The sequence below is a fragment of the Lissotriton vulgaris genome, chromosome 10, assembly GCF_964263255.1.
Source record: "Lissotriton vulgaris chromosome 10, aLisVul1.2, whole genome shotgun sequence".
Taxonomy (NCBI): Eukaryota; Metazoa; Chordata; class Amphibia; order Caudata; family Salamandridae; genus Lissotriton; species Lissotriton vulgaris.
This window is the reverse complement of record NC_141698.1, coordinates 62783294-62795635: the sequence shown is the minus strand read 5'-3', so window position 1 is coordinate 62795635 and position 12342 is coordinate 62783294. Positions and strand designations below refer to the sequence as shown.

At 45.9% G+C, this 12342-nt stretch overlaps 1 protein-coding gene across 1 annotated transcript in view; it reads left to right on the top strand.

Annotated features, from left to right (window-relative positions):
* LOC147684627 (testis-expressed protein 47-like) overlaps positions 1–11982 on the top strand; it is a 96212-nt gene extending 84230 nt beyond the window's left edge. Inside the window, exon 7 of the mRNA XM_086942374.1 lies at positions 11662–11982. Within this exon, the coding sequence (XP_086798500.1) occupies positions 11662–11699 (38 nt within the window). The 3' untranslated portion in view covers positions 11700–11982. The remainder of the gene's footprint in view (positions 1–11661) is intronic.
* Positions 11983–12342: the final 360 nt, after the last annotated feature.

Sequence of the window (12342 nt, the reverse complement as noted above, 5' to 3'; positions counted from 1 at the left end):
ACCTTCTGTCGCAGCAGCAGGGGACGGTCCTCCACCCGAACCAGTCCATGCTTGGAGATTGAGCGGCGACAGTTGAGGCCATTTGACTTGCCTCCTCAAGTCTGCAATGTTATGCTGGCAGCCAGGTGTCACTCCACAAAGTCGGTATACGCCTGCAGGTGGAACAGATTTGTGGCATGGTGCACAGCAAAGGCTGTGGATCCTCTCTTTGCCCCTCTTTCTGAGGTTCTTCTCTTCCGTCTGTCTCTTGCCCAGCAGGGCTCTGCTCTGGGCACTATCAAGGGCTACCTTTCTGCCCTTTCAGCCTTTCTAAGGCTGCCTGATCAACCATCTTTGTTCAAGTCTCCTATTGTAACTCGTTTTCTGAAAGGCATCACACACATGTTTCCCCCTGTTCCGTTTCTGATGCCTCAATGGGACTTGAACCTTGTTCTTACCTATCTGATGTGCGCTCCCTTTGAGCCACTTCACAACTGTCCTCTCCGCCTTCTTACTCTGAAGACTGCTTTCCTGGTTGCCATCACCTCTGCCAGGAGAGTGAGTGAGCTCCAGGCTCTTTCATCCAAACCTCCTTTCCTTTCTGTCCATCCGGACACGGTTGTGTTGCGGACTAGACCCTTTTTCCTGCCCAAGGTTGTCACGGCCTTCCACATCGGACAGTCTATCCCCTTGCCCACCTTCTTTCCGCCACCGCACCTCTCAAAAGAGTTGCTCCTCCACCCGGAACTGGCGTGTGCGATCTAAATAGAACGAAAGCGCACGTTTTGGGTCCAGACGGTGGAGCCTCGACGAACTTGCCATAAGCTTGCTTGCCGAAGGTAAGTAACTTGTTCTACAGGCATTTACTATCAAGCAACCTTTTCTACATTTCACTAATGACTTTCTGGTCCTCAGAGCGAGTCCTAAATTCATCCCTAAGGTTCCGTCACAATTCCACCTAAACAAACCTGTTATTCTCAGAACTTTCTTTTCCAATCAGGCCGCTCCATTAGAACAGACTCTGCATACTCTAGAAATTAGGTAGTGTCTTAAATTCTACCTGCATGGGACTAAGAATAGCAGCAGGATTGACCAACTTTTCGTAGTTTATGGCAAGTTTGTCGAGGCTCCACCGCCTGGACCCAAAACGTGCGCTTTTGTTCTATTTAGATAGCACACGCCAGTTCCGGGTGGATGAGCAACTCTTTGTTGGTTACGTGGGCCGTAAGAAGGGATGGGCGGTACACAAGCGGACCATCTCTCGGTGGGTCGTCTTGTGTATCAAGGCTTGTTACTCCTTGGCGAAGAAGGAGCCTCCTGTTGGGCTGAGGGCCCATTCCACTCGGGCCACGGCGGCTACCACTGCCCTCGGCCGGGGAGTCCCCTTACAGGACATCTGTCAGGCAGCTACGTGAGCATCGCTGCACACGTTTGCAAGACACTACTGCCTGGACAGCCAAGTCCGGAGGGATGGCTTCTTTGGCCGTTCCGTCCTCCAGGACTTTCTGGTGTGATTATTGGTTCACAATCCCACCACCGGGGTTGGTATTGCTGGGGTATCTATTCTAAGGTAAGGAATCTAATACTAACCTGTTTCTTTCAGATGAACAAGTTACTTACCTTCGGTAACGATATATCTGTAAGAAACAGTAGTTAGTAGTAGATTCCTTACCGCCCCACCCATCCTCCCCGTTCTGCGAACATGATATCTAGGGTTAAGGTTATCCCCTTTCAGGGCCCTAGTTTCAATGGCACCAGTGTTCGTTTTTAACATGGCTCTGCGTTTCTGGCACAGAAAATCTGTGTCTAAGAACTGACGTCAGCGAGCGGAGGCGGCGTCTAAGTACTCCGTCGACGTCATCACGGCACCCACGACGCCGGCGACGGACGCGGAGCCGCGGACGACACCTACCGATGCGCAAGGGTGCTGCTAGGCAAAAATTTCCGGATCCAGTCTGACGCCTGGGGATATTCTAAGGTAAGGAATCTAATACTAACTACTGTTTCTTACAGATATATCGTTACCAAAGGTAAATAACTTGTTCTACAGGCATTTACTATCAAGCAACCTTTTCTACATTTCGCAAATGACTTTCTGGTCCTCAGAGCGAGTCCTAAATTCATCCCTAAGGTTTCGTCACAATTCCACCTAAACAAACCTGTTATTTTCAGAACTTTCTTTCCCAATTAGGCCGCTCCATTAGAACAGACTCTGCATACTCTAGAAATTAGGTAATGTCTTAAATTCTACCTGCATAGGACTAAGAATAGCCGCAGGATTGACCAACTTTTCATAGCTTATGGCAAGTACGTCGAGGCACTACAGTTACTAAGCCGCCCATTGCCAGATGGATCGCAGCTACAATACAATTTTGCCACGACAAAGCAGGCAAACCTTTGGCAAGGAAGTTAGAGCGCATTCTACAAGAGCAGTCTCCATCTCGGCTGCTATGTTCGCAGGCATTCCACTGGAACAAATTGCAGAGCTGCAACATGTAAAAGCACCCACACGTTCATGCATCATTACTGCCTGGAATCAGCATAGCGTGGTGATGCAGCCGTAGGACAGGCGGTGTTACGCCATTTATTCTAATAAGGTGAGCCTCTTTCAATGGAGGAGTTTATTTATGTTTAAAAATGTCCTGTGTTTCAAATGTTATCTTACTGATTGACTATTTAAAAAAAAAAGGAACTTATTCAATACTATTAATAGGAATGTTAATTCTGTGTATCTATACATTTTACATACATTAGTATATTCATAAGAGATATGCGTTTGTATTGATATTTTCATGTGATATTAATGTTACCCACCATCTGCTAAGGGTACTTACAGTTGCCTTGATACTGCTTGCTATTCTGATTCAAACATCTGAATCTATGAAAGATACCCCAATGCTGGATAAGAAATACGAAACTTACCTGTAACTGCAGTTATCCAGTATTGGTATCTTTCATAGATTCACATGCAACCCATCCTCCTCCCATGAGAGCCTCCCCCTATACTTCAGTATTACCTATCCACACTTGTGCTGGATAATCTGAGGGATTCAGCCTCTCTTAGGGAAGGTTCGGGAGGGTGCGAACTACTGAATGGTTGTATCTAAAGTTTGGTTCTTTTTTAAAAAGGAGATAGATAGGCTATTAAATTGATGGCCTAATGCCATGAAAGCCTATGAAACTTTTTCATGCTGCTTTATTTTTAGTACCGTGGGACTTCCACTTCAACAACAGGGAATGATTCAAGCATTTGAATCTATGAAAGATACCAATACTGGATAATGGCAGTTACAGGTAAGTAAGTAACACTCAGCAGTGTGGCAGTTTTGACATTGAGATATTTGTCACAGCCAGACTACTAGTTCTCAAGGTCCCTCCTACCATCCAGAGAATGTGGAAGAATCGACTAATGATGCTGAGCACCCTCAAGAACAGGATATTCTCTTGCACTGATACCAGCAGGCCTTAGGTAGTTGCTTGCTGATGCTCCATGTGATCCAGGTTGTCATCCCAGACCTTGTTTAACAGATATGAGATGATCTCAGGAAAAGAGAAGGTAAAGCTCAGAAAGTCTTTGGCTCCGCCATTTCCAAGACACACTTCTCCAATACCTTGTACACATTTGTCAGCAGTTAAAAGGTGCACAGCGGACATGGAAATGCAAGACAATATTTATTTTCCATGTTCTCTTCATTCAAGGGTAATTGTATTTCCTCCTGAGGCACAGCCGGGAGACTTGTATTTTGTGTTCACTCGTTCGCTTTTAAAACTGAAAAAATTGAATTTTATCTGCACTTTCCCCCTGCTGCCTACACACGATTGCTGTGTGCTGGCACCTGTCCCTGCGGCAAAACGAGCGCTGGGAAGGCTACAATCACACCTTCTTGGAAACCCCATTCACCCCGCCCGGAGCAGGACACGCCCACTCCGAGGCCACGCCCCCCTAGGAATCTCAGACTACAAGAATGTGTATGAATAGGAAGCGCAGCGGGCGCGATGATTGCGGGCCAAAGGCGCGCATAAGGCAAGCTAGTCTGTGCTCGTCCGCGGCGAGTCCGGGCCTTGGGCCACCCCCCTGCCCCCCAGCCATCAGCACACATATGTTGTACGCTAGCAACCCTCTATAAGTTAAGGCCTCCTGTCAACTTATGCCCTCGGCATTCCCTCCAAGCCATGGACCTTCCCTCAACCTGTCCTACCTGTTCTGCGCCTCTCAAACCTAACTCGCGCACAACAACCACACAGGAATTCCAAATGCTCCTACTTAACTGCCGCTTGCTGCCTAAGCATAGTGCCGAAATGGCCTTACTGATAGAAGAGCACACCCCGGATTTATTGTTCCTTACGGAAACGTGGCTTACCAGTGAGTCCAACCCGGCGATAGTAGAGGCGCTCCCCACCGGCTATCAAATAACACGGCAAGACCGGCCAAAAGGGAGAGGTGGAGGCCTTGCTATCATCCATAAGGAGCAATATCATTGTCGACTCTCTCCCGAGACCATCTCGGACTGCGAGAACATGGGTTTCAACATCAACCTTTCTCCAAACATCTGCTTCTCAGGCACCCTTATTTATCTCCCACCCGGCCTCCCGAAGCAATTTCTTCTATCTCTGCCATCGAATGTGGCCAGTAGAGTCAGCACCTCCTCTAGCTTTACCGTGTTGGGTGACTTGAATCTTCATTTTGACTCCCCATCGGACCTTTCAGCTGCTATCCTATCAGATGACCTAGCAGCCCTACAACTCACTCAACGTGTTTCCTCCCCCACTCACGAAAAAGGCCATTTACTAGATCCAATCTTTTCAAATTGCTCTGAGATCACAGTGGACCCAGGCATTACCCTACCCTGGAATGACCACTTTTTAATCCCCTTCAAATGGACCACACCTAAATTCTCTCCTCCGGCTCCCACTACCAAACTCAGGCGAGCCTGGACGCGCCTTGAGGTTGATAAGTGGTGCACTAAACTGGCTAGCTGACAACCAGAAATTCCGGATGATCCCGCCCTAGCAAACCAGGAATATGCTAATTGGATCTCCCACACTCTTGACTCTACTCTCCCAATGAGCAAGACTGTACTGAAGCGGCCTCAAAAAAACGCCCCTTGGTACACCCAATCCCTCAGAGAAAAAAAGCGTCTCTGTAGAAGGGCGGAAAGACGCTGGCGCTTAGACAAATCGGCGGATAACAAAACCCGGTACCGTGAAACCATCAACGAGTACAAAACTCAAATAAAATCAGCTCAGTCTACGTATTTCGCCGAAAAAATCCTGATTGCTAGATCTAAACCCAAAGAGATCTTCCAGATCATTAAAAAGCTAACGAACCCATCCCCTGTGGTGCATGTCGAGAAATCTGTCACCCAATGTAATGACATTGCCGAATTCTTCCACCAGAAAATCAACAAAATGTATTCAACTTTTTCTCCCCCAAACACCGACCTGTCTACTCAATCTAATAACCTCCCCAGCCTGCCACATTCCCCCACTCCTTACAGCTTAACTCATTTTCCCCCACTAGACCTCCCTACTTTAGAATCACTAGCCCTCAGTGTCAAATCAGGTTCTCCGGCCGACCCTGCCCCTCCTGACATCCTAATGGCAGCATCCCATACCATCCTGCCCGTCATCAGAGAGGTATTAAACTCTTCCATCTCCTCCGGTACCGTCCCACCCGTATGGAAACAGGCCATGGTTAGGTCACTGATCAAGAAACCCAATCTGGACCCGTCTGATCTGGCTAACTACCGCCCTATTTCTCTGCTCCCTTGGTTGAGCAAGGTTTTGGAGAAATATGTGAACCAACAGTTAGTGAACTATCTCGAGGACCACCACATACTGGATCCCACTCAGACGGGTTTCAGACCTAAGCACGGGACAGAGACCGCCCTCCTCATGGTTGTAGAGGAAGCGAGAAAAATCTTGGATCAGGGAGGATCAGTGGCAGTGATCCTCCTTGATCTAAGCGCGGCCTTCGACACAGTGTGTCATGACACCCTACTTAGCCGCATGTCCTGTGTGGGGATTAAAGATAAAGCTTGGGCATGGTTTGAATCCTTTCTGGGGAACAGATCTTTCAGAGTTTTTGATGGCGACTCAGTTTCCTCCAGTAGACCTCTAAATTGTGGAGTTCCTCAGGGCTCCTCTCTGAACCCTGCTTTATTCAACCTATATATGAGACCACTGGCCAGTGTCGTCCGCCCATTTGGAGTTAAAATCATCTCATACGCGGACGACACGCAGCTGGTGGTCTCACTGGCGCAGGAGGCATCTCGAACTGCGCCAGGCGGGCTCAGAGAATGCCTGGAGGAAGTGAGGAACTGGATGTCGTCATCATCCCTGAAATTGAACGGAGATAAAACTGAGCTGATGCTCCTAGGACCTTCAGAGCCGGCACTTCCCCCCTCCCTATGGCCCCCATGCCTAGGACCGCCTCCAACCCCAAAAAACACCATCAAAAGTCTTGGGGTATGGCTGGACAGCTCACTATCCTTCAATGTCCAAGCCACAAAACTGTCAGCCACATGTTTTGGCATTCTGAGAGTGCTAAATAAAATCTTCCCTCCCCTCCCCCTGGAAGCCAAACAGGCTGCCATTCAAGGGCTCATTCACTCCCGTCTTGATTTTAACACGCTCTTTATCTGGGTGCACCAGAATACACCCTTCGGAGGCTGCAAACTGTACAGAACAGTGCAGCTCGCCTTCTACTTAAAATCCCGCACAGACACTCAGTAAGGACCGGACTGACTAGCCTCCATTGGCTACCGATCCGGCAGAGGGTTCTGTTCAAAGCGCTATGTATAGCCCATCAAGCTTTCTGGGACATGGGACCTATCATTACCCGTGATTTGATCACTCATTACATCCCAAATCGTAGTCTTCGTTCCAGCCAGACTCTCTTAGCAGTAGTCCCAAGAATAAAAAGATCTAGAACCGGCGGAAGGACGTTCATGTACAACGCAGCTAAGGCCTGGAATGCTCTACCACTTCATCTTAGAGCCACCCAGAACCTTACTACGTTTCGCAAGCAACTGAAGACCCACCTTTTCACATCTGCCTGCTAAACCGTTGTCTTTTTTTCCCCTTCCCTGCTCTCTGTAGGTCACGATTATCCTAGCGCTTGGACGCCTTCGGGCAACAACTGCGCTCTATAAATCCCCAAGTTTACAAGTTTACAAAGACTCTTCACTTTGGGAACCTGATTATCTTCAGAGTTATTGATGCAGTTGGGTGCCTGAGTAAATATTTCTAGTACGTCTCCATCCCATTAGGAACGGGTAATGGTTAAAAGCCTGCATTCCCAAAATTCACCTTGGTCTTTAGTTCTATTGGTGTTCTAGAGCCTACCATAGACTCCCTGGCTCTTGTCTCCAGAACACATAGCAGACGAAAGCAGGAAAGGAAATGCAGAGCTCTTGAATCTGATGCATTTTTTTATGTCTCAGGATCTTTCTCCTGATTGTACAGTAAATGGAACCCTTCTTGACATTCATCCTCAAGTTTTCCAGATATGGAAAGCCATCAAGTGGTTAACGTGGGAAGGAAGATTTGTGCAGTACTTTAACCTCCATCCTTCATGGGGAGATAAGTCGGCTCACTCTGCGAATCCATGGAGTGTATTGCAGATTCTGCATTGTAGGATCTTGATTGACAGTCATAAATGTTAGAATAATTTCCCCCCTGCCTGTAGGGTCCCTGGAACATTTTATATATCTATATATACCTATATCCCTATATTTTTTAACTATTACAAAGAGGCAGATAGCACTCTGTAGTTATAGTTAGGTCGGTGTTTCCATCGGAAGATGTTTTCTTCTTTTGCTAATAACTTTTCGTCGTTTGTCAAATTAGCATGATACTTTCCAAAAAGAAGTTCATCCACCTCGGCTCCTCCAAGGAAAGTTTTGTGCCGATCAGTCAAGTGGGCAAGGCCCCCAAAACATTAATTTCCCATGTTAATTCTCATAGGAAAAATTCCAATACAGAAAAAATGGTTGCATGGAAGTACACGAAATTAGGCAAAATGTTAGAACTTCGCTCAGAAAGCGTGTTTTTTGTGATTTGGTGTAAATCCATTCAGCTGTTTTCAAGTAATGTGCTTTTAAAGAGGTGCTTGGGTCTGGCTTGAAGGGGTTCAAAATTCATCTATATTTAGACTGTTCATCCTGTGAAAATCTGGCTGTACCAAAAACTTAAAAAATAGGGCCCTCTTATTGGTTGAGGAAGCTTTTACTGCCATCAGCCTTTTCCTGTTCTTGTGGTAGCGAGCCATCTGATAGGCTGGCCCAACCAAAAATAAAATGTTGTGTCCAGCATTACCAGACTGTATCCCCATCTCCTAGGAATATTAAGCAAAAAATGTATGGAAGGGTAGATTAGGCACCCCCAGTCCCTTATCACTTGTGTGGGGGATCGGCGGGACCCCCTAAGACCCAAAATTAAAATAAGTCATGTTGCGGTATCTGGTATTCCCATAGGACCCAGCACAGCCTTCCTGTGTGGTAGTGCGGTACTCCTGTGGGTGCCACTGCTCAACCTTCTCCCCCCATGGAAAAGCCTGCAAGGTGCTGCAGTATCATGGGTGTGAAGATTGACTGGCAGGCCTTGTGCAGCAGGTAGTTGGCTGTCCACAGAGGGGGCTGTGTGCACGTCCTGTTGCAACCCCCTGCTGCGCATGGCCAAAGTCTGTACACAGCCATTTGTAGGGGGGGTTGGACACAGTGACTGGTGAGGGGCCAAGGCCCTGCAGCCAGCCTCCTCCTGCACACAGGCAAAGATCATGCACAGTATGTGTTTGGCCACCCATGGGGTGGGGTTGTAGCTAAGGGCCTGGCCGGGTGCTTGGCCCTGCAGCCAACCTCCAGCTGCGCTTGCCAGAATCCAAGCTCTCAGTCAACACCCCACAGCGAACAGCCAAAGACTTGGGGCAAAAGGGGGATTGTCACCCGCAGGGGTGTTGCACACTGGAGGATTGGCTGGCTTTGGGAGGGTTGGGCGTAGGGTTGTTGGGTACAGGGCCCACTGGTAGGTTATGCCCTGCCCCCAAACTGTGAAAAGTAATTCCCGCGGTACCTAGAAAGGAGCTTCAGGTAGAACTGCATACATTCCTTTATGTTGCTTAGGAAGATGCTGTTCCCTGCTGCTGTGAAATGCACTCTATCGCTTCTGAAGATAACAGGCATGTCAAAGTGGATGTTATTATGGTATATGGAGCCCATGCCTTAGTATTAGAGAAACGCCAAAATTACTTTTTTGACATGCTTCCGACATTTCTAAGTTTTTGGACAGAATTGATTGGGCCACTGACACTTTTGCCTTTGCCATAGTTTGGAATAGACATAGGCAGTGCGGAGGAGAAGATTCATCAACTCTCCCATGGTTTCCTTAATTTGAATCGATAGGGGTAACCTTGTAATTGTGCCAAATCAGTGTACAGACATGACATCAACGTGTTGACAATTTGAAATGATTTCTACCATAGTCGGTAGTTTATGCCATGTTATCGCTTTGTGGCCAATATAAGTAATTTCCACTTAGGAAAACACTAGATCTTTGTCGCTGACGCAAGGTTTGGCATACTCACAAGCCCAAAAGACAAACCAGGGGCACACAATCCCTATGTGAACCATGATGCTGATATCCTAGTACAACACCGAGGCGTTTTCAGCAGAATGAGAAGTGTTATGGAAGAGTGTGAAGTGTGACGAGGGAAAAAAAGCTTCTATAGTCCTAGCTTCGAGATTGGTTGCTGCTAGTTAGATAGAAAAGTAATTTAGGTAGCAAGTAACTGCCATTCTTTTGTGAATTGTGATTGGAGGGAGTACTAAGTTGGAGTTTGCTGCTATTGGTTTAAACTTATGAGCAGAATAAGAGGACTGCTAATTTTAATATTTGGGCACTCTTTGGAGTACACTATGCTGGATGAACCTTTGAATTGGAGACAAGCTTCTAACATGGTCTTATTTGATTGCCTATTAAACTGATGTACGGCAGTGGGGTTGGGGAGGGTTCAGTGTTGGTTGAATGTCAAAAATTCACTTCAGTTTAATAAGTTACTTTCTATTCAAATAGAATTATAGTATACATGTAAAGATATCTATAACTGGTGAATTTCAGTGGTTTGGGACATTTAAAACGGTATGTTTTAACTGAGGTTTTGACATAACTATAATGTCCCTTTAAACTTTGTTTTTTCATTGAAATACATACACAAACGCACACACACACATATAAATATATATGTGTGTATATATATATATATGTATGTATATATAAATATATGTGTGTGTGTACACACACACATACAAAAGACCATCAAAGAAACCGACGTTTGGGGCACCTCTTTATCATATGATAGTTCCCCCCCACCCCCCACTACCTCTACAGACCCTAGATAGATTATATTATATATAAATGAAATGGGACGTGTTGTTCTTGCTTTGTAGATACACAACTTTGATCACAAAATGTATTCACATGTGTATCACTTTGATAGATGCACCAAGCACCTTTCCCACTAGACACCTACTGCGGCGTCACAAACTAAAAGCTTTTTTTTATAAACATTCTTTATATATGAGTATATTAATAATTTTACCCAAAAAAACACTTGGTTCATTTGTATTGATTGTATTATTTTCAACCGTAGAACTAGTGTTTCTTTTACTTGTACTTACCCAAGGTCCCCGGTGATATTCGGGATCCCTTGTTAACTGCAATGCAGGCCCACTAGTAGCATTTAATTTGCAGGCCCTGGGTACATGTGGCACCGCTCTATTAGGGACTTGAAAGTAAATTAAATGAGCCAGTTGGGTATAAGCTAATTCCACCAAGTTTAGTCGAGAGAGGACAAGTATTCTAATACTGGTTTGCAGTGGGAAAGTGTGCAGAGTCCTAAGGCCAGCAAAATAGGAAGGATGAAGGCAAAATGTTTGGGGGGGAACCATCCTAAGGCTGACAGGTCTAACAATGGAGAACTGGGTTTGCAAGAAACCTTGTCTTCTTAGTTTATACAAACTATTCCGGTGGTTAGGGCAGCTGTTGATCTGAAATCCTAACTGCCATCAGAACTCTCTGATCTAACACTGAGGTCAAGCCAGCAGTACCAAACTCATGTCAGACAAAGCCGTAGTCTCAAGGCGCTTGTACCAATACCGCTGTGGAACCCATCCTGGCTTTCCCTGTGAGGCGTCCACTCTTGGGCACCCCCAAGGTGGAGGCCAGGCATCCTTAGCGTTGTGGGGGCCGTTGTGGAGATTAAGCAAGCTATTGCTCAGAGTTGCAGAGTGGGACTCCATGATAGGAATAGGCACTGAGGCGAGAATTATCAGGTCCGTGGAATTTTGAGCCCAAGACCCGCAGAGGCGGGGAATTGAACCCTGGTCCCGGGATAGACCTCTGCATCAGGGTCTGCCGCTCTATTCATTGAGCCACACTTCTCCACATCGGTCTCTGTTTCATCCTACTTATATTCCCTGAATGCGATCTGATGATACCCACTGCTGAATTTTTTGGGATGCAGGGGCCGTAGAAGGTAGCAGTTGAAGTTACCCAAGACTGATGGACCAGGAAATGCAATATCACATTTGGTTACTTCTGACTCCACGGATTCTTTTCAGTACTTTATAATGCATGTATTCTTCAGCTCTATTAATATCACCTTTACATTTTTGTTTCTTGCAGATGATGTTTGGCCTATTCCTGGGCACGTTTACATGTAAGTCCATTCAGATCTGTTCCTCTTCTGGCAAATCCGATGTTTCAGTTTAAAAAAAATGCATTGGAAACATCCTCCTGTTTGAATTGGACTTCAAGTAGATACTGATATGAACTGCCCAAGTACAACAAAATCTTTGTTAATACATGCACTAAATACTTGCTCTTGTTGTGGCCATCTACCTTGTGTATAGGGTGCCTCCTCACAGATGGTCAAATCTGCAGTGTTCATAATTATATGCTCCATTGTTGCCAAGTTATCAAATTAAAAGTTTTTTTGTCACTGTCCCTCTATGTTGTATTCTGGATTAATTAGATAGTTGATATGGTTACATGAGTAATATCAATACATTTTGTATTGTTATCTTTTAACAATGGATCCTTGTCTTCTGGGATTTTCGCATATATGCTGTGCAAAACACACTGTGTGCTACCTCAAACAGATCTTTGAAGGGAGATTCTGGGCCAAAGCTATTGTTGTTACGCGTAAAGCACTGGTTGGCCTACGCCGAAATGCTTATCAGAAGGCCTTCTGTAATGTTAAAAAACCACAGCTGTGCTTATATGTAGTGTTCATGACATTATTTGAGTGTTGTTATATAGCAGTGCAGGTAGCGTAATCATTAAAACCAACTACAATCAGAAAAG